Source organism: Hypanus sabinus, chromosome 9 (assembly GCF_030144855.1).
Source record: "Hypanus sabinus isolate sHypSab1 chromosome 9, sHypSab1.hap1, whole genome shotgun sequence".
Classification (NCBI taxonomy): Eukaryota; Metazoa; Chordata; class Chondrichthyes; order Myliobatiformes; family Dasyatidae; genus Hypanus; species Hypanus sabinus.
Genome location: NC_082714.1, coordinates 76,593,571 through 76,616,729, shown reverse-complemented (window position 1 = coordinate 76,616,729; position 23,159 = coordinate 76,593,571). Strand labels below are relative to the sequence as shown.

At 51.1% G+C, this 23,159-nt stretch overlaps 1 protein-coding gene across 8 annotated transcripts in view; it reads left to right on the top strand.

The window, feature by feature from the left end:
• The window catches only part of LOC132399501 (tetratricopeptide repeat protein 24), a 110,423-nt gene that overhangs the window by 44,885 nt on the left and 42,379 nt on the right, over positions 1-23,159 (top strand). For 5 of the 8 annotated variants that reach the window (XR_009514008.1, XM_059979937.1, XM_059979938.1 and 2 more), the window contains 2 exons: positions 783-931; positions 17,420-17,588. Coding sequence is in view for 7 of the 8 variants with exons in the window: in XM_059979937.1 (XP_059835920.1) it covers positions 783-931; positions 17,420-17,588 (318 nt within the window). In the remaining variant the exon portion in view is untranslated. The remainder of the gene's footprint in view (positions 1-782; positions 932-17,419; positions 17,589-23,159) is intronic. The other 3 variants (XM_059979941.1, XM_059979935.1, XM_059979936.1) reach the window with 2 other exon arrangements.

Here is a 23,159-nt window from a genome sequence, read left to right as displayed (position 1 = left end):
ACCTGATGGTTGAAGGGAAGTAGCTGTTTTTGAACCCGGTGATGTGGGACTTGAAGTTTCTGTACCTGCTGCCTGAACGTCACAGCACGATGTAGATGTGGGGATCCCATTGTATCCTTGGACAGTGGTTTCAAGGTCTCCAACACCTTCCCTGTGTTAACTTGGCTTGTGTTTGAATTTGAAGCGATCTCGCTGGAGCGTAGGAGAATGATAGACATACAAAATTATGAGGGATATTGTTAGGGGAAATGCAGGCTGGCTTTTTCCACTGAGGTACGGTGAAACTAGAACTAGAGGAGATGGGTTAAGAGTGAAAGGTGAAATATTTCAGGGGAACCTGAGGGGGTACTGTTTCACTCAGAGCTGGTGCAAGTGTAGAATGAGCTGCCGGCAGATGTGCTAGAATCAGGATCAGATTTCATTTGTTGTTTTGCGGTAGCAGTGCATTACAACACATAATGATAAAAATATAATTACAATAAAAAGTATATATAAAAGATACATTAAATAAATAGTGGAAAAAAGAAAAGAAAGTACTGAGGAAGTGTTCATAAGTTCATTGTTCATTCAGAAATCTGATGGCAGAGGGGAAGAAGCTGTTCCTGAAACGCTGAGTGTGACTTTGATTACAACGTGTCAGAGAAGTTTTGATGAGAGGGATATGGAAGCGGGTCAATGGGACTAGGTAGAATAGTTCAACATGGACTAGATAGGCTGAAGGGCCTGTTTTTATGCTGCAGCCTCTATGACTCGATGACCTGTCACTCTGTGGTTGTACCCAGCAGGCCTGAGGAGAATCGAGGAGCTGTGAACCAGGCTGGCTCTCCGGAGAAGGGAGGAGAGACGAGAAATGGTTTCCGAGCATCCACCCAGGCAGATCCCAGTTCTCCCGCAGCAGTAATTGTGCAGGCCCTCAGCTACAAACCTACAGGTACTGGGAAGGCCAGATGAAGTTATTTCTTTTGTTGCTGGATGAGATAAAGTCACTTATAGATTGGATTTTTGAAACTCACCTTCTTTCCCATGACATGGTCAAGATTATTTTACAACTCAAATGCAGGTTAATTTTGCTTTATCACATGTACATCTAAACATACAGTGAAATGTGTAATTTGTGTTAATAATCCACACAATTTAAGTGTATTCTGAGGTCAGCCTACAAGTATCACCGTGCATTCTGATGCCAATATAGCACGCCCACAGTGCTCAGCAGAACAACACAGAACACCACTAGCAACAAAAGAATAACAAATCACGCCCCATTCCTCCCCCTCCCCACCCTCGCACATACACAAGAAGGAATAAATGGATCATTTTTGGGAGCTAAGCATTGAATGGTGGGGTACTGCAGGATTTAATATTTGCCTCAGCTGTTCAGTGAACTGGAGGAAAATAACCACAATATTGCCAAGTCTTCTAATGAGTTCTCAGGTCTGACCCACTCACGTCAGCCCCTTCTCCTCACGAGCCTTTAACACTTCCTGTCTTCAGTAAAACTTGATAGTGATGAGAAGAGGAAGTGGGACAAAGCAATGAACTATCATAGCTGCCAAAGGGAAAGCACAGTTTAAAACTGCCCAAACAAAATGCTGGAGAAAGTCAGCAGGTCATACCAACGAAGAAGAATAAACAGTTGATGTTTTGGGCCAAAACATCAACTGTTTATTGTCTTGATGTCTCAGCCCAAAATGTCAACAGTTTATTCCTCTCCAGAGACGCTGCCTGACCTGCTGAGTTCCTCCAGCATTTTGTGTGTGTTACTCTGGATTTCCAGCATCTGCAGAATCTCTTGTGTTTTAAACTGACAAGTTCATTAGAAGATTCATCAATAGGAACAGAAACGTGTACCAGCTACAGTAAATGGTTCTGTTGCTATTCACCTTGCTGGCTGGGCCTTGTTAAATGAACCCTGTCTCAGTCATTCTGGAGCAGCAAGTGTCCAACATGAACTACTCAGCAGATGATGTCCTCATTTCACAACTCTTCTGTCTACCTTCTCACTCACTGGGGACTCCATTCACTTACTGACCAGAGAACCCTTAAGATTTATTATCACGGAAGTACGTTAGAATATTTGTTATTCTTTGGCAGCAATATAGCATAAAAATTACTATTGTGGTAGTGTTCATGAACCGTTCAGAATTTTGATGGTGCAATGCAAGAAGTTGACGTTTCGGGTCAAAATGTTAAGTGCATGTCTCCAAGCTGCTGTATCTCCTCAGCAATGCCAGTGATGAGAAGAGGGCATGTTCTGTGTGGTCAGGGAAAGTACTGATCAATACCCCTGACGGTGGTCGGGGTCCATACTGATCGATTCCCCTGACGGTGGTCGGGGTCCGTACTGATCGATTCCCCTGACGGTGGTCGGGATCCGTACTGATCGATTCCCCTGACGGTGGTCGGGGTCCGAACTGATCGATTTCCCTGATGGTGTTTCGGGTCCGTACTGATCGATTTCCCCGAAGGTGGTCGGGGTCCGTACTGATCCATATCCCTGACGGTGGTCGGGGTCCGTACTGATCGATTCCCCTGACGGTGGTCGGGGTCCGTACTGATCGATTCCCCTGACGGTGGTCGGGGTCCGTACTGATCAATATCCATGACGGTGGTCGGGGTCCGTACTGATCGATTTCCCTGACGGTGGTCGGGGTCCGAACTGATCGATTTCCCTGATGGTGGTCGGGGTCCGTACTGATCGATTTCCCTGACGGTGGTCGGTGTCCGAACTGATCGATTTCCCTGATGGTGGTCGGGGTCCGTACTGATCGATTTCCCTGACGGTGGTCGGGGTCCGAACTGATCGATTTCCCTGACGGTGGTCGGGGTCCGAACTGATCGATTTCCCTGATGGTGGTCGGGGTCCGTACTGATCGATTTCCCTGATGGTGGTCGGGGTCCGTACTGATCGATTTCCCTGACGGTGGTCGGGGTCCGTACTGATCGATTTCCCCGAAGGTGGTCGGGGTCCGTACTGATCGATTTCCCTGAAGGTGGCCGGGGTCCGTACTGATCGATTTCCCTGATGGTGTTCCGGATCCGTACTGATCGATTTCCCTGTTGGTGGTCGGGGTCCGTACTGATCGATTTCCCTGATGGTGGTCGGGGTCCGTACTGATCGATTACCCTGAAGGTGATCGGGGTCCGTACTGATCGATTTCCCTGATGGTGTTCCGGGTCCGTACTGATCGATTTCCCTGATGGTGTTCCGGATCCGTACTGATCGATTTCCCTCATGGTGGTCGGGGTCCGTACTGATCGATTTCCCTCATGGTGGTCGGGGTCCGTACTGATCGATTTCGCTGATGGTGTTCCGGGTACGTACTGATCGATTTCCCTGAAGGTGATCGGGGTCCGTACTGATCGATTTCCCTGACGGTGGTCGGGGTCCGTACTGATCGATTTCCCTGAAGGTGATCGGGGTCCGTACTGATCGATTTCCCTGAAGGTGATCGGGGTCCGTACTGATCGATTTCCCTGAAGGTGGTCGGGGTCCGTACTGATCGATTTCCCTGATGGTGGTCGGGGTCCGTACTGATCGATTTCCCTGAAGGTGATCGGGGTCCGTACTGATCGATTTCCCTGAAGGTGATCGGGGTCCGAACTGATCGATTTCCCTGATGCTGGTCGGGGTCCGTACTGATCGATTTCCCTGAAGGTGGTCGGGGTCCGTACTGATCGATTTCCCTGACGGTGGTCGGGGTCCGTACTGATCGATTTCCCTGAAGGTGATAGGGGTCCGTACTGATCGATTTCCCTCATGTTGGTCGGGGTCCGTACTGATCGATTTCCCTGATGGTGGTCGGGGTCCGTACTGATAGATTTCCCTGAAGGTGATAGGGGTCCGTACTGATCGATTTCCCTGATAGTGGTCGGGGTCCGTACTGATCGATTTCCCTGATGGTGGTCGGGGTCCGTACTGATCGATATCCCTGAAGGTGGTCGGGGTCCGTACTGATCGATTTCCCTGATGGTGGTCGGGGTCCGTACTGATCGATTTCCCTGACGGTGATAGGGGTCTGTACTGATAGATTTCCCTGAAGGTGATAGGGGTCCGTACTGATCGATTTCCCTGATAGTGGTCGGGGTCCGTACTGATCGATTTCCCTGATGGTGGTCGGGGTTCGTACTGATCGATTTCCCTGATGGTGTTCCGGGTCCGTACTGATCGATTTCCCTGATGGTGGTCGGGGTCCGTACTGATCAATTTCCCTCATGGTGGTCGGGGTCCGTACTGATCGATTTCCCAGATGGTGTTCCGGGTCCGTACTGATCGATTTCCCTGATGGTGGTCGGGGTCCGTACTGAACGATTTCCCTGATGGTAATCGGGTCCGTACTGATCGATTTCACTCATGGTGGTCGGGGTCCGTACTGATCGATTTCCCTCATGGTGGTCGGGGTCCGTACTGATCGATTTCCCTGATGGTGTTCCGGGTCCGTACTGATCGATTTCCCTGTTGGTGTTCCGGGTCCGTACTGATCGATTTCCCTCATGGTGGTCGGGGTCCGTACTGATCGATTTCCCTGATGGTGTTCCGGGTCCGTACTGATCGATTTCCCTGATGGTGTTCCGGATCCTTACTGATCGATTTCCCTGATAGTGGTCGGGGTCCGTACTGATCGATTTCCCTGATGGTGGTCGGGGTCCGAACTGATCGATTTCCCTGAAGGTGATCGGGGTCCGTACTGATCGATTTCCCTCATGGTGGTCGGGGTCCGTACTGATCGATTTCCCTGATGGTGTTCCGGGTCCGTACTGATCGATTTCCCTGATGGTGGTTGGGGTCAGTACTGATCGATTTCCCTGATGGTGTTCCGGGTCCGTACTGATCGATTTCCCTGAAGGTGGTTGGGGTCCGTACTGATCGATTTCCCTCATGGTGATCGGGGTCCGAACTGATCGATTTCCCTGAAGGTGATCGGGGTCCGTACTGATCGATTTCCCTCATGGTGGTCGGGGTCCGTACTGATCGATTTCCCTGATGGTGTTCCGGGTCCGTACTGATCGATTTCCCTGATGGTGGTCGGGGTCCGTACTGATCGATTTCCCTCATGTTGGTCGGGGTCCGTACTGATCGATTTCCCTGATGGTGGTCGGGTTCCGTACTGATCGATTTCCCTGATGGTGGTCGGGGTCCGTACTGATCGATTTCCCTGATGCTGGTCGGTGTCCGTACTGATCGATTTCCCTGATGGTGGTCGGGGTCCGTACTGATCGATTTCCCTGATGGTGGTCGGGGTCCGTACTGATCGATTTCCCTGATGGTGGTCGGGGTCCGTACTGATCGATTTCCCTGATGGTGTTCCGGGTCCGTACTGATCGATTTCCCTGAAGGTGATCGGGGTCCGTACTGATCGATTTCCCTGATGGTGTTCCGGGTCCGTACTGATCGATTTCCCTCATGTTGGTCGGGGTCCGTACTGATCGATTTCCCTGATGGTGGTCGGGGTCGGTACTGATCGATTTCCCTGATGGTGTTCCGGGTCCGTACTGATCGATTTCACTGATGGTGGTCGGGGTCCGTACTGATCGATTTCCCTGATGGTGGTCGGGGTCCGTACTGATCGATTTCCCTGATGGTGGTCGGGGTCCGTACTGATCGATTTCCCTGATGGTGGTCGGGGTCGGTACTGATCGATTTCCCTGATGGTGTTCCGGGTCCGTACTGATCGATTTCCCTGATGGTGATCGGGGTCCGTACTGATCGATTTCCCTGATGGTGATCGGGGTCCGTACTGATCGATTTCCCTGATGGTGTTCCGGGTCCGTACTGATCGATTTCACTGATGGTGGTCGGGGTCCGTACTGATCGATTTCCCTGATGGTGGTCGGGGTCCGTACTGATCGATTTCCCTGATGGTGTTCCGGGTCCGTACTGATCGATTTCCCTGATGGTGGTCGGGGTCCGTACTGATCGATTTCCTTGAAGGTGATCGGGGTCCGTACTGATCGATTTCCCTGATGGTGTTCCGGGTCCGTACTGATCGATTTCCCTGATGGTGGTCGGGGTCCGTACTGATCGATTTCCCTGAAGGTGATCGGGGTCCGTACTGATCGATTTCCCTGAAGGTGATCGGGGTCCGTACTGATCGATTTCCCTGATGGTGTTCCGGGTCCGTACTGATCGATTTCCCTGATGGTGGTCGGGGTCCGTACTGATCGATTTCCCTGATGGTGGTCGGGGTCCGTACTGATCGATTTCCCTGATGGTGGTCGGGGTCCGTATTGATCGATTTCGCTGATGGTGTTCCGGGTCCGTACTGATCGATTTCCCTGATGGTGGTCGGGGTCCGTATTGATCGATTTCGCTGATGGTGTTCCGGGTCCGTACTGATCGATTTCCGTGATGGTGGTCGGGGTCCGTACTGATCGATTTCCCTGATGGTGGTCGGGGTCCGTACTGATCGATTTCCCTGATGGTGGTCGGGGTCCGTACTGATCGATTTCCCTGATGGTGGTCGGGGTCCGTACTGATCGATTTCCCTGAAGGTGATCGGGGTCCGTACTGATCGATTTCCCTGATGGTGTTCCGGGTCCGTACCGATCGATTTCCCTGATGGTGTTCCGGGTCCGTACTGATCGATTTCCCTGATGGTGTTCCGGGTCCGTACTGATCGATTTCGCTGATGGTGTTCCGGGTCCGTACTGATCGATTTCCCTGATGGTGGTTGGGGTCCGTACTGATCGATTTCCCTGATGGTGGTCGGGGTCCGTACTGATCGATTTCCCTCATGGTGGTCGGGGTCCGTACAGATCGATTTCCCTGAAGGTGATCGGGGTCCGTACTGATCGATTTTCCTGATGGTGGTCGGGGTCCGTACTGATCGATTTCCCTGAAGGTGATCGGGGTCCGTACTGATCGATTTCCCTGAAGGTGGTCGGGGTCGGTACTGATCGATTTCCCTGATGCTGGTCGGTGTCCGTACTGATCGATTTCACTGATGGTGGTCGGGGTCCGTACTGATCGATTTCCCTGACGGTGGTCGTGGTCCGTACTGATCGATTTCCCTGATGGTGTTCCGGGTCCGTACTGATCGATTTCCCTGATGGTGGTCGGGGTCCGTACTGATCGATTTCCCTGAAGGTGGTCGGGGTCCGTACTGATCGATTTCCCTGATGGTGGTCGGGGTCCGTACTGATCGATTTCCCTGATGGTGGTCGGGGTCCGAACTGATCGATTTCCCTCATGGTGGTCGGGGTCCGTACTGATCGATTTCCCTGAAGTTGTTCGGGGTCCGTACTGATCGATTTCCCTGAAGGTGTTCGGGGTCCGTACTGATCGATTTCCCTGAAGGTGATCGGGGTCCGTACTGATCGATTTCCCTCATGTTGGTCGGGGTCCGTACTGATCGATTTCCCTGATGGTGGTCGGGGTCTGTACTGATCGATTTCCTTGATGGTGGTCGGGGTCCGTACTGATCGATTTCCTTGATGGTGGTCGGGGTCCGTACTGATCGATTTCCCTGAAGGTGATCGGGGTCCGTACTGATCGATTTCCCTGAAGGTGGTTGGGGTCCGTACTGATCGATTTCCCTCATGTTGGTCGGGGTCCGTACTGATTGATTTCCCTGATGGTGGTTGTGGTCCGTAATGATCGATTTCCGTGATGGTGGTCGGGGTCCGAACTGATCGATTTCCCTGATGGTGGTCGGGGTCCGTACTGATCGATTTCCCTGATGGTGGTCGGGGTCCGTACTGATCGATTTCCCTGACGGTGGTCGGGGTCCGTACTGATCGATTTCCCCGAAGGTGGTCGGGGTCCGTACTGATCGATTTCCCTGAAGGTGGCCGGGGTCCGTACTGATCGATTTCCCTGATGGTGTTCCGGATCCGTACTGATCGATTTCCCTGTTGGTGGTCGGGGTCCGTACTGATCGATTTCCCTGATGGTGGTCGGGGTCCGTACTGATCGATTACCCTGAAGGTGATCGGGGTCCGTACTGATCGATTTCCCTGATGGTGTTCCGGGTCCGTACTGATCGATTTCCCTGATGGTGTTCCGGATCCGTACTGATCGATTTCCCTCATGGTGGTCGGGGTCCGTACTGATCGATTTCCCTCATGGTGGTCGGGGTCCGTACTGATCGATTTCGCTGATGGTGTTCCGGGTCCGTACTGATCGATTTCCCTGAAGGTGATCGGGGTCCGTACTGATCGATTTCCCTGACGGTGGTCGGGGTCCGTACTGATCGATTTCCCTGAAGGTGATCGGGGTCCGTACTGATCGATTTCCCTGAAGGTGATCGGGGTCCGTACTGATCGATTTCCCTGAAGGTGGTAGGGGTCCGTACTGATCGATTTCCCTGATGGTGGTCGGGGTCCGTACTGATCGATTTCCCTGAAGGTGATCGGGGTCCGTACTGATCGATTTCCCTGAAGGTGATCGGGGTCCGAACTGATCGATTTCCCTGATGCTGGTCGGGGTCCGTACTGATCGATTTCCCTGAAGGTGGTCGGGGTCCGTACTGATCGATTTCCCTGAAGGTGATAGGGGTCCGTACTGATCGATTTCCCTGAAGGTGGTAGGGGTCCGTACTGATCGATTTCCCTGACGGTGGTCGGGGTCCGTACTGATCGATTTCCCTGAAGGTGATAGGGGTCCGTACTGATCGATTTCCCTCATGTTGGTCGGGGTCCGTACTGATCGATTTCCCTGATGGTGGTCGGGGTCCGTACTGATAGATTTCCCTGAAGGTGATAGGGGTCCGTACTGATCGATTTCCCTGATAGTGGTCGGGGTCCGTACTGATCGATTTCCCTGATGGTGGTCGGGGTCCGTACTGATCGATATCCCTGAAGGTGGTCGGGGTCCGTACTGATCGATTTCCCTGATGGTGGTCGGGGTCCGTACTGATCGATTTCCCTGACGGTGATAGGGGTCTGTACTGATAGATTTCCCTGAAGGTGATAGGGGTCCGTACTGATCGATTTCCCTGATAGTGGTCGGGGTCCGTACTGATCGATTTCCCTGATGGTGGTCGGGGTTCGTACTGATCGATTTCCCTGATGGTGTTCCGGGTCCGTACTGATCGATTTCCCTGATGGTGGTCGGGGTCCGTACTGATCAATTTCCCTCATGGTGGTCGGGGTCCGTACTGATCGATTTCCCAGATGGTGTTCCGGGTCCGTACTGATCGATTTCCCTGATGGTGGTCGGGGTCCGTACTGAACGATTTCCCTGATGGTAATCGGGTCCGTACTGATCGATTTCACTCATGGTGGTCGGGGTCCGTACTGATCGATTTCCCTCATGGTGGTCGGGGTCCGTACTGATCGATTTCCCTGATGGTGTTCCGGGTCCGTACTGATCGATTTCCCTGATGGTGTTCCGGGTCCGTACTGATCGATTTCCCTCATGGTGGTCGGGGTCCGTACTGATCGATTTCCCTGATGGTGTTCCGGGTCCGTACTGATCGATTTCCCTGATGGTGTTCCGGATCCTTACTGATCGATTTCCCTGATAGTGGTCGGGGTCCGTACTGATCGATTTCCCTGATGGTGGTCGGGGTCCGAACTGATCGATTTCCCTGAAGGTGATCGGGGTCCGTACTGATCGATTTCCCTCATGGTGGTCGGGGTCCGTACTGATCGATTTCCCTGATGGTGTTCCGGGTCCGTACTGATCGATTTCCCTGATGGTGGTTGGGGTCCGTACTGATCGATTTCCCTGATGGTGTTCCGGGTCCGTACTGATCGATTTCCCTGAAGGTGGTTGGGGTCCGTACTGATCGATTTCCCTCATGGTGATCGGGGTCCGAACTGATCGATTTCCCTGAAGGTGATCGGGGTCCGTACTGATCGATTTCCCTCATGGTGGTCGGGGTCCGTACTGATCGATTTCCCTGATGGTGTTCCGGGTCCGTACTGATCGATTTCCCTGATGGTGGTCGGGGTCCGTACTGATCGATTTCCCTCATGTTGGTCGGGGTCCGTACTGATCGATTTCCCTGATGGTGGTCGGGTTCCGTACTGATCGATTTCCCTGATGGTGGTCGGGGTCCGTACTGATCGATTTCCCTGATGCTGGTCGGTGTCCGTACTGATCGATTTCCCTGATGGTGGTCGGGGTCCGTACTGATCGATTTCCCTGATGGTGGTCGGGGTCCGTACTGATCGATTTCCCTGATGGTGGTCGGGGTCCGTACTGATCGATTTCCCTGATGGTGTTCCGGGTCCGTACTGATCGATTTCCCTGAAGGTGATCGGGGTCCGTACTGATCGATTTCCCTGATGGTGTTCCGGGTCCGTACTGATCGATTTCCCTCATGTTGGTCGGGGTCCGTACTGATCGATTTCCCTGATGGTGGTCGGGGTCGGTACTGATCGATTTCCCTGATGGTGTTCCGGGTCCGTACTGATCGATTTCACTGATGGTGGTCGGGGTCCGTACTGATCGATTTCCCTGATGGTGGTCGGGGTCCGTACTGATCGATTTCCCTGATGGTGGTCGGGGTCCGTACTGATCGATTTCCCTGATGGTGGTCGGGGTCGGTACTGATCGATTTCCCTGATGGTGTTCCGGGTCCGTACTGATCGATTTCCCTGATGGTGATCGGGGTCCGTACTGATCGATTTCCCTGATGGTGATCGGGGTCCGTACTGATCGATTTCCCTGATGGTGTTCCGGGTCCGTACTGATCGATTTCACTGATGGTGGTCGGGGTCCGTACTGATCGATTTCCCTGATGGTGGTCGGGGTCCGTACTGATCGATTTCCCTGATGGTGTTCCGGGTCCGTACTGATCGATTTCCCTGATGGTGGTCGGGGTCCGTACTGATCGATTTCCCTGAAGGTGATCGGGGTCCGTACTGATCGATTTCCCTGATGGTGTTCCGGGTCCGTACTGATCGATTTCCCTGATGGTGGTCGGGGTCCGTACTGATCGATTTCCCTGAAGGTGATCGGGGTCCGTACTGATCGATTTCCCTGAAGGTGATCGGGGTCCGTACTGATCGATTTCCCTGATGGTGTTCCGGGTCCGTACTGATCGATTTCCCTGATGGTGGTCGGGGTCCGTACTGATTGATTTCCCTGATGGTGGTCGGGGTCCGTACTGATCGATTTCCCTGATGGTGGTCGGGGTCCGTATTGATCGATTTCGCTGATGGTGTTCCGGGTCCGTACTGATCGATTTCCCTGATGGTGGTCGGGGTCCGTATTGATCGATTTCCCTGATAGTGGTCGGGGTCCGTACTGATCGATTTCCCTGATGGTGGTCGGGGTCCGTATTGATCGATTTCGCTGATGGTGTTCCGGGTCCGTACTGATCGATTTCCGTGATGGTGGTCGGGGTCCGTACTGATCGATTTCCCTGATGGTGGTCGGGGTCCGTACTGATCGATTTCCCTGATGGTGGTCGGGGTCCGTACTGATCGATTTCCCTGATGGTGGTCGGGGTCCGTACTGATCGATTTCCCTGAAGGTGATCGGGGTCCGTACTGATCGATTTCCCTGATGGTGTTCCGGGTCCGTACTGATCGATTTCCCTGATGGTGTTCCGGGTCCGTACTGATCGATTTCCCTGATGGTGTTCCGGGTCCGTACTGATCGATTTCGCTGATGGTGTTCCGGGTCCGTACTGATCGATTTCCCTGATGGTGGTTGGGGTCCGTACTGATCGATTTCCCTGATGGTGGTCGGGGTCCGTACTGATCGATTTCCCTCATGGTGGTCGGGGTCCGTACAGATCGATTTCCCTGAAGGTGATCGGGGTCCGTACTGATCGATTTTCCTGATGGTGGTCGGGGTCCGTACTGATCGATTTCCCTGAAGGTGATCGGGGTCCGTACTGATCGATTTCCCTGAAGGTGGTCGGGGTCGGTACTGATCGATTTCCCTGATGCTGGTCGGTGTCCGTACTGATCGATTTCACTGATGGTGGTCGGGGTCCGTACTGATCGATTTCCCTGACGGTGGTCGTGGTCCGTACTGATCGATTTCCCTGATGGTGTTCTGGGTCCGTACTGATCGATTTCCCTGATGGTGGTCGGGGTCCGTACTGATCGATTTCCCTGAAGGTGGTCGGGGTCCGTACTGATCGATTTCCCTGATGGTGGTCGGGGTCCGTACTGATCGATTTCCCTGATGGTGGTCGGGGTCCGAACTGATCGATTTCCCTCATGGTGGTCGGGGTCCGTACTGATCGATTTCCCTGAAGTTGTTCGGGGTCCGTACTGATCGATTTCCCTGAAGGTGTTCGGGGTCCGTACTGATCGATTTCCCTGAAGGTGATCGGGGTCCGTACTGATCGATTTCCCTCATGTTGGTCGGGGTCCGTACTGATCGATTTCCCTGATGGTGGTCGGGGTCTGTACTGATCGATTTCCTTGATGGTGGTCGGGGTCCGTACTGATCGATTTCCTTGATGGTGGTCGGGGTCCGTACTGATCGATTTCCCTGAAGGTGATCGGGGTCCGTACTGATCGATTTCCCTGAAGGTGGTTGGGGTCCGTACTGATCGATTTCCCTCATGTTGGTCGGGGTCCGTACTGATTGATTTCCCTGATGGTGGTTGTGGTCCGTAATGATCGATTTCCGTGATGGTGGTCGGGGTCCGTACTGATCGATTTCCCTGATAGTGGTCAGGGTCCTTACTGATCGATTTCCCTGAAAGTGATCGCGGTCCGTACTGATCGATTTCCCTGATGGTGGTCGGGGTCCGTACTGATCGATTACCCTGAAAGTGATCGCGGTCCGTACTGATCGATTTCCCTGATGGTGGTCGGGGTCCGTACTGATCGATTTCCCTGATGGTGGTCGGGGTCCGTACTGATCGATTTCACTCATGGTGGTCGGGGTCCGTACTGATCGATTTCCCTGAAGGTGGTCGGGGTCCGTACTGATCGATTTCCCTGATGGTGTTCCGGGTCCGTACTGATCGATTTCCCTCATGTTGGTCGGGGTCCGTACTGATCGATTTCCCTGATGGTGGTCGGGGTCCGTACTGATCGATTTCCCTGAAAGTGATCGGGGTCCGTACTGATCGATTTCCGTGATGGTGGTCGGGCTCCGTACTGATCTATATCCCTGAAGATGGTCGGGGTCCGTACTGATCGATTTCCCTGATGGTGGTCAGGGTCCGTACTGATCGATTTCCCTGATGGTGGTCAGGGTCCGTACTGATCGATTTCCCTGATGGTGGTCGGGGTCCGTACTGATCGATTTCCCTGATAGTGGTCGGGGTCCGTACTGATCGATTTCCCTGAAGGTGGTCGGGGTTCGTACTGATCGATTTCCCTGAAGGTGATCGGGGTCCGTACTGATCGATTTCCCTGATGGTGGTCGGGGTCTGTACTGATCGATTTCCCTGAAGGTGGTCGGGGACCGTACTGATCGATTTCCCTGAAGGTGATCGGGGTCCGTACTGATCGATTTCCGTGATGGTGGTCGGGGTTCGTACTGATCGATTTCCCTGATGGTGTTCCGGGTCCGTACTGATCGATTTCCCTCATGGTGGTCGGGGTCCGTACTGATCGATTTCCCTGATGGTGGTCCGGGTCCGTACTGATTGATTTCCCTGATGGTGTTCCGGGTCCGTACTGATCGATTTCCCTGATGGTGGTCGGGGTCCGTACTGATCGATTTCCCTGATGGTGGTCGGGGTCCGTACTGATCGATTTCCCTGATGGTGGTTGGGGTCCGTACTGATCGATTTCCCTGATGCTGGTCGGGGTGCGTACTGATCGATTTCCCTCATGGTGGTCGGTGTCCGTACTGATCGATTTTCCTCATGGTGGTCGGGGTCCGTACAGATCGATTTCCCTGAAGGTGATCGGGGTCCGTACTGATCGATTTTCCTGATGGTGGTCGGGGTCCGTACTGATCGATTTCCCTGATGGTGGTCGGGGTCCGTACTGATCGATTTCCCTGATGGTGTTCCGGGTCCGTACTGATCGATTTCCCTGATGGTGGTCGGGGTCCGTACTGATCGATTTCCCTGATGTTGGTCGGGGTCCGTACTGATCGATTTCCCTGATGGTGGTCGTGGTCCGTACTGATCGATTTCCCTGATGGTGTTCCGGGTCCGTACTGATCGATTTCCCTGATGGTGGTCGGGGTCCGTACTGATCGATTTCCCTGATGGTGTTCCAGGTCCGTACTGATCGATTTCCCTGATGGTGGTCGGGGTCCGTACTGATCGATTTCCCTGATGGTGTTCCGGGTCCGTACTGATCGATTTCCCTGATGGTGGTCGGTGTCCGTACTGATCGATTTCCCTGAAGGTGATCGGGGTCCGTACTGATCGATTTCCCTGAAGGTGATCGGGGTCCGTACTGATCGATTTCCCTGATGGTGGTCGGGGTCCGTACTGATCGATTTCCCTGAAGGTGATCGGGGTCCGTACTGATCGATTTCCCTGATGGTGGTCGGGGTCCGTACTGATCGATTTTACTCATGGTGGTCGGGGTCCGTACTGATCGATTTCCCTGAAGGTGATCGGGGTCCGTACTGATCGATTTCCCTGAAAGTGATCGGGGTCCGTACTGATCGATTTCCCTGATGGTGGTCGGGCTCCGTACTGATCTATATCCCTGAAGATGGTCGGGGTCCGTACTGATCGATTTCCCTGATGGTGGTCGGGGTCCGTACTGATCGATTTCCCTGAAGGTGATCGGGGTCCGTACTGATCGATTTCCCTGATGGTGTTCCGGGTCCGTACTGATCGATTTCCCAGATGGTGGTCGGGGTCCGTACTGATCGATTTCCCTGATGGTGGTCGGGGTCCGTACTGATCGATTTCCCTGATGGTGGTCGGGGTCCGTACTGATCGATTTCCCTCATGGTGGTCGGGGTCCGTACTGATCGATTTCCCTGAAGGTGATCGGGGTCCGAACTGATCGTCTTCCCTGAAGGTGGTCGGGGTCCGTACTGATCGATTTCCCTGATTGTGGTCGGGGTCCGTACTGATCGATTTCCCTGATGGTGGTCGGGGTCCGTACTGATCGATTTCCCTGATGGTGTTCCGGGTCCGTACTGATCGATTTCCCTCATGGTGGTCGGGGTCCGTATTGATCGATTTCCATGATGGTGGTCGGGGTCCGTATTGATCGATTTCCCTCATGGTGGTCGGGGTCTGTACTGATCGATTTCCCTGATGGTGTTCCGGGTCCGTACTGATCGATTTCCCTCATGGTGGTCGGGGTCTGTACTGATCGATTTCCCTGATGGTGGTCGGGGTGCGTACTGATCGATTTCCCTCATGGTGGTCGGGGTCCGTACTGATCGATTTCCCTGAAGTTGATCGGGGTCCTTACTGATCGATTTCCCTCATGGTGTTCCGAGTCCGTACTGATCGATTTCCCTGATGGTGGTCGGGGTCCGTACTGATCGATTTCCCTCATGGTGGTCGGGGTCCGTACTGATCGATTTCCCTGAAGTTGATCGGGGTCCATACTGATCGATTTCCCTCATGGTGGTCGGGGTCTGTAGTGATCGATTTCCCTCATGGTGTTCCGAGTCCGTACTGATCGATTTCCCTGATGGTGGTCGGGGTCCGTACTGATCGATTTCCCTGAAGTTGGTCAGGGTCTGTATTGAAGATGGTGGACAGGGATAGTGTGCTGGGTTGTGCCCATAATGAAACTGGCCTACTCTCAACCCTCTGCCGTCTCTTGTGATTCTGCACCTTGGAGCCTCTTTGTGCAGGCTGCAATACACCAGTCAATGCTGTCCACCGAACATCAGTAAACAATTGCTGAAGTCTGTCGTGACATACTAATTCTCCTCAAGTTCCTGATGAGGTATAGCTCGTGGTGAACCTTCTTCATGATTGCATCAATGTGTTAAGCGCACTCAGATGCAGGAACTTGAAACTGATTCCCTCTGAGGATGGGCGTGTGTCCTGACTTCCCCTTCCTGAAGTCCACAATTCCTTGTTATTGGTCCCGAAGTCTGTGTGCTCAGCTCACTGCTGTTCACACTGCTGACAAACAACTGTGTCGCTGGATCCAGCTCAAATTGTGTCATCAAGGTTGCGGAATGCACAACAGTGGTTGGCCTTATCAAGAACGGTGATGAGACAGGGTATAGAGGGGAGGTGGAGAGGCTGGTGGATTGATGTAAGCCTTAATGTGGAGAAGACAAAGGAAATCGGTGTGGACTTCAGGAAGGTGCAGACAAACCATCTCCACCTGCAAATACATGGCTCCTCCATAGAGAGAGTTAAGTGCACCAGAGTCCTGGGACTCTGACGGATGATCTCACCTGGTATCTTAATATCCCCCCCCCCCAGAACATGAAGGCACAGCAGTAAGAAGATTGAGGCAAGCAAGGCTGCCAGCCCCCATCTTAACTGACAAGACAGCGTCCTGACAAGTTGCATCTCCATCTGGTATGGGAACAGTAGAGCATGGACTAGAAGTCACTACAAAGGTCCATGAGAACAGCTGAGAGGATCATCTGGGTCTTCCTGCCATCCATCGGGGACACTTATTAGGAGTACTGCACAAGCAGGGACCTTAGTGTTATTAAGGATCCCACCCATCCATCCAGCATCCTCTTTGACTTTCTACCATCAGGCAGGAGACTCCGACACATAAAAACAAGAACAGTCAGGATGAGAAACAGTTTCTTCCCCCAGGCTATTCAGCTTCTGAACTCCTGGCTACATCGTATTCAAAGCGTCATGAGATAATCTGTTCTGTACCTTACAATATTTGATATTGAGACACTTCAGTTTGTTATTTATGTGTGATTCATCTGTAAATTTTATTCTTGCCTTCATAAGTTATTGTGTATTACATGTACTATTGTGCTTTACATCCTGGTTTGAAGAAACGTTGTCTCATTTTTATATACATTATTTGGTTATACATGTTATATACATGTATGTAGTGAAATGAAAAAAATTGACTTGACTTTACCTGCTTGAAAATGTGGGGCTATTAAAACAAAAACATAGCGTCTTAAAAGTTTGTTCTTCAAGGCAGTTAATCTCATCAACCATTCTAGTCAGACCCCCCATCTATTATGTCAGTCACTGCTCTGTAAACACTTTAAACCACCATTTATAATGATGTTTACATTATGCATTTATGCATTTATTCCATATCTGTACTTCTAATTCTTCATAATTATTAAATGTAGTTTTTGGTTGCATGTCGCACTAGCACACCTCAGCAGATTCCTAACACACGTAAATGTGAATAAACTTCATCCTTGGTGCTTGAACTCAGTAGGTCAAGCAGCATCTATGGAGGAAAATAAATAGTCGACATTGCGGGCTCAGACCCAAGATCATAACGTTGGCTGTTTCTTTCCCGCTATAGATGCTACCTGATCTGCTGAGATCCCCCAGCATTGTGTGTGTTTCCACATATTGATTTCAAGACAGAGACATACACCTAAACAATGTTTGTTCACCATGCCCTTGTTGGAACTGGGACCTACTCATCTTTGTCCCAATCTCTTTCCACTCAGAAGCACTGGGGACAGAGAATGGAGTGGCGAGCAGAGAGGATGGCAGGAGTTTGCAGGTGAAGGGACCGAGGACAGAGGCAGAGATGGAAAAACTTGAGACTGAGACAGAGGCCGAGGGATTTCATCGAGTGGGTGATGCTCATGGGCATACTCCAACTCAGGCCAACAGGTAGAGATCATCTGCAGCAACTTCTGATTCAGTGCAACCAGTATTTCCCAGGTGATGCATGCTTCCAGGGATTTTTCTTGATTCTGAGAAGGGAGACGATTGTCATTGGATCATGGAGGTATGCAGAATTCAAACAGGGCACTCGATGCATGTCCAACACCCAAATACACAGAACCCATTGTGAGGGTCAGGCTGGGGGAGCTGAGGTTACAGGCTCAGACTGGAGTCACATGGTACAGAATCAGGCCCTTTGGCCCACCCAGTCCCTGCTGAACACAAACCACCTACCTATACTGATACACATTTTACTCTCTCCGAATCCCTACTGATTCCCCCCAGACTCTAACTCTCACCCACACACCAGGAGGTTATTTACAGTGGCTGATTGACCCATTGACCCCGCACCTTGTTGGACTGAAGGAGGGAACTGGAAGTCACATGGAGAGCATGCAGCTCCACACAGAGAGAGTGCGTTATCTGTATTGACCTTAGATCACTTAAACTGTGAGGCCATGGAGAGGGCAGTTGCTTGATGGACACAGAGAGCTGGGTCAGCCCCTAGTGTGTTTGTATCTCTTCAGCTGAGAGCGTCTGATGCGAACCCATTGAAAACAGAGCAAAGCTAAGGTTACTTATGACCTGACGCTCCCCCTCTCCAATTTTACTTCAGCCTTCCGAGCAGAGCCGACAGAATTTCCCTTGCCCTAGTCCATTTTTCCTTGCAGTATCAGACAAGATCTTCGGTTGCAGAAACCCCAACCTCCACCTCCTGCACAGGAACGAATGACTGGGGCATCCTGAGGGCAGAATGCTATAAAGCGTTCTGGTCGCACCACTCGCCTGGTTTTTCTTGGAGTTAGTTCCGTGTCCTGGTTCATTTGCTCTGTCTGGCTGTTAGACTGCGGGTGAAACCCAGAGGAAAGACTCACTGTTGCCCAGTCAGGGTACAGAATGCCCACCAAAAATATGACACAAATTGAGGACCACGATCCAACACAATGTCCACTAGAAATCCATGGATCCTGAAGACCTGGTCCAGGACAAGTTGAGCCATTTCTACCATAATGGTAGTTTATCCAAGGTATGGATTTGCAGGCCTTAGAAAATTGATCTACAATTACTGTGACAGTCTTTCCCTTGGAAGGTGGAAGACCTGTGACAGAGTCCATGGAGATGTTCGCCATAGGGAGAGGGTGAAGGAGCTTTTGAGATTGGGTACAGGTCTCCTCGCATGCCTGCACATATTGTCGAACCTCCAGGCCACCAGTATCTTCTCCTAATGAATTCCGAGGGACCTGGCCATCCCTGGGTGAGCAGTCATTCTTGATGCGTTCCCATTGAAGTACCCAAGATCTGACAGAACTTGGGACAAACAGAGGACCATCCTTATGAACCTCCCATTATCCCTGGGGCTTGTGGATATGTGCATCATTTCCTTAATGAATTGACGGTAACACTTTAGCTTGGGGCAAAGTGGTGGTAGGCTGCTCCTCTCTTTTGGGTTCATTCAGAATAACGAGACAAGGCATCCTGTTTCTGATTCTTTGACCCCAGTCAATAGGTCAGGATGAAATTGTGGCAGTTAAAGAAAAGAGACCATCTGGCCTGCCTAAAATTCAGTCTTTTGGCCTCCTGAATATAAGTCAGATTCTTCTGATCTGTCCATACATTAAAACGGTTCTTGGCACCCTCAAGCCAGTAACACCATTCCTGCAGCTTGACTGTGAGCAACTAAATGTCCAAAGGTGTCCGTTGAGACAACACTGCACCCACTCCCAACATCTGAGGCATCCACTTCCATGATGAAGGTCCAAGTTAGGTGAAAACAAAATGGGAAGTGACATGAACCATTGTTTGAGCTCTGCGAAAGCAGCCTCTACTTCAGTAGTCCAAATAAAAGGGCCCCTGGATCTCTTAGCTAGTGCTGTCAGCAGAGCCGACACTGAGCTGAAGTTTCTGATGAACTTCGATAGAAGTTGGCAAATCGCTTCAATTGTTAGACTTATTGGTTGTGGTCAATCTCTGACTGACAATGTCTTCGTAGGATCCACCTTGAGATTGCCATTAGAGATGATAAAACCCAAAAGTGAAACGGTGGTTGTGTGAAATTTGGATTTCTTCAGCTTGACATAAAGTCTATGATCTAGAGGTCTCTTTTTAATATATCTCTGATATGAGTGACAAGTTCCTCCCTGGACTTTGACAAGATTAGGATATCATCCAAGTAGACGAAGGCATACTTATGGAGAGCATCCCAGAGCATGTTGTTTATAAAGGCCTGGAAAACTGCTGGCACATTTGTGATGCTGATGGGCGTGACCAGGTACTTATAGTGCCCTGTCGTTGTGTTGAATGCAGTCTTCCATTCAGATGTCACTGGCGACTGGATCTCTTAGGCTTGGCTGCTAGAGTCCATATTGCTTGGGCACCTCCTTGGATTGCTCCTGAACTAGCGACCCTCCCTTTCCAGTTCCAATGCAACCCTGACTAGACTGGGTCAGGACTCAAGAGGTCCTGTTGACTGGAGCCAGCTGGTCTGCCCTTGGAGGCAGGACTGGGTGTCCCATAGGCTCCAGGTTACCCCAAACAAAAGTCTGCCTCCTTGTCTGCTGCTGGCCTCAGGTGAGTCTGTGTGTCGGATCACCAAGCCGAAAACATTCCCTCTTGCAATGACTGGACCATGCCATGATCTTGCCTTCCTTCCAGTTTACCAAAGGGACAGCTAAGGGAGCCCAAGGATCAGGGGTATGTGAGAAAAATCAATGATAGAGAAACAAATGCCCTCCACATGCTCCTCCATCCTCATCTGCAAAACCAGTGTCTACTGCAGGATCTGCCTAGAGCCAAATTGGCAGCCATCTAGGACAGTTGTGAGCACAGGCTGGCTCAACTCCTGCAGAGGTACATAGAGCTGATGGATGGACTCAAGGTCCAGGAAATTACCAAACTGTCCCAGTCCATAATGTCTTTCACCTCTCATTGGTTTTTTCCCCTGGAAACCTCTGCCTTGAGTGTGGCACGAGAATCAGTAGGGTTGGGAGTAGTGGTGGCTACAATCACGATTCTCACAACACTGGACGGTCTTAGCTGTTCTCCCGATGGCTGCTGCTTCAGACATTTGGCCCTCACGTGACCTGCTTCCTCGCAGTAATAGCAGCAACCCCATTTCTGATGCCAGGATCTCTCATTGGCAGAGACTCTTGTGCAGCTACCTTGCATGGGCTTGATAGGGTCCAGAGCAGGAAGTGGGCTGGCCACTGTCTGAGGTCATGAAGTCATTAAATACCATATGTCATTTTTCAGCCCATTTTTCCAGCTGGTCCAGATGCCACTGCAAGCTTTGATAGTCTTCCTTGGTGTACACTACACTGCTAATCTTGGTGTTACCCACAAAATTTGTTGATCCAGTTTACCACGTTATCATCCAGATCATTGATATAGATGACAAACAACAATGGACCTAGCTCTGAACCCTGCAGCACACCACTAAGCCTCCAGTCAGAGAGCCAGAGACAACCACTCTCTGGCTTCTTCTGCAAAACCAATGTCTAATCTACTAAAATACAAAATTCAATTTACTACCTCATCTTGAATGTCAAGGAACTGAACCTTCCTGACCAGCCTCCCATATGGGGCCTTGTCAAAAGCCTTGCTAAAATCCAGGTAGACAACATCCACGGCGTTGCCTTCATCAGCTCCTGGTAACTTCCTTGAAAAACTCTCTATGATTGATTAGACACGACTTACCCCACACACAAAGTCATGTTGACTAGCCCTAATGAGTCCCTGTCTATCCAAATATGTATACATCCAGTCACTTAGAATACCTTCCAATAACTTTTCAACTGCTGATGTCAGGCTCACCAGCTTAGAATTTCCTGGCTATTTCATAGAGCCTTTCCTAAACAACACAACATTAGCTATCCTCCAACCTTTCAGCACCTCACTTGTGGCTAAGGAAGCTTTAAATATCTTTACTACGGCTCCTGCAATTTGGGTACTAATCTCCCAGAGGATCCGAAGGAACACACTGTCAAGCCCTGGAGACTTATCCGCCCTAATTTGCCCCAAGACAGCAAACATCTCCTCTCTGTAATCAGTATGGGGTCCATGACCTTTCTGCCTCACATTTGTAGACTTTTTGTCTGTCTCCTGAGTAAATACTGATGCATTTACAAACTCCCCCCCCATCTCTTTCACACATAGATTACCACTCTGATCTTCTAGAATATCAACCAATCCTTTTCCATAACTACCTTGAAACTAATTGCGTTGTGATCACTAGACGCAAAGTTTTCCCCTGCACAAACTTCTGTCACCCGCCCTGTTTCATTTTCTAATTGGAGATCGAGTAGCACACTCTTTCTAGTTGGGACTTCTATGTACTAATTGAGGAAGCTTTCCTGAACACATTTGATAAATTCTTCCACTTCCAACCCTTTTACTGGTTGGGAGACCCAGTCAATAAGTGGAAAGTTTAAAAACACCTATTATAATAACTTTATTTTTCCTGTAACAGTCTACAATCTCTACAACTTTCCTCCTCTAAACCCCACCTCATAATCATATTAACATGGTCAAACCTTTCTTATTCCTCAGTTCTACTCATAAACCCTCAAGAGAGAGAGCCCAATGTGTCCTGACAAAGCACTGCTACGACATTTCACTGACTAGTAATGACACCCCCCCCCCCCCATTTAATCCCTCCTGCTCCATCATGTCTAAAACAATGGAGCCTGGGAGCACTGAGCTGCCCATCCTGCCCTATCCTGGAACTGAGTCTTACAAATGGCTACAATGTCATAATTCTATGTGCTGATCCATGCCCTGAGCTCATACAGCTTTTCTGTAATACACCTTACATTGAAATATACACAGCTCAGAACATTAGTCCCATCATGCTCGACCTTTTGATTCTTGACATTGTACGTAAGCATAATGACTGCTTTCTCCACAACCACTCAACTATCTGTTCTGGTGCTCTATTTCCCATTCCCCTGCAAATCGAATCCCACTCATCCTGCAGCACAAGCAAATCTTCCAGCTAGGATATTAGTTCCCTTCTAGGTTGGGTGCAAACCATCCTTTCTATACAGATCACGCCTTCGCTGGAGGACAGGTCCATGGTCCAAATATCTAAAGCCCACCCTCCTGTGCTAACTCTTCAGCCATGTGTTAAACAGTGCAACTTCCTATTTCTGACGTCGTGAGGTGTCCCAGTGTGTTAGAGGGAGTGTGGGTACCAGTGTCCCAGTGTTAGAGGGAGTGTGGGTACCAGTGTCCCAGTGTGTTAGAGGGAGTGTCACAACCAGTGTCCCGGTGTGCTAGAGGGAGTGTGGGTACCAGTGTCCCAGTGTGTTAGAGGGAGTGTCAGAACCAGTGTCCCGTGTGTTAGAGGGAGTGTGGGTACCAGTGTCCCGGTGTTAGAGGAGATGTGGGTACCAGTGTCCCAGTGTGTTAGAGGGAGTGTCAGAACCAGTGTCCTGGTGTGTTAGAGGGAGTGTGGGTACCAGTGTCCCAGTGTGTTAGAGGGAGTGTGGGTACCAGTGTCCCGGTGTTAGAGGGGGTGTC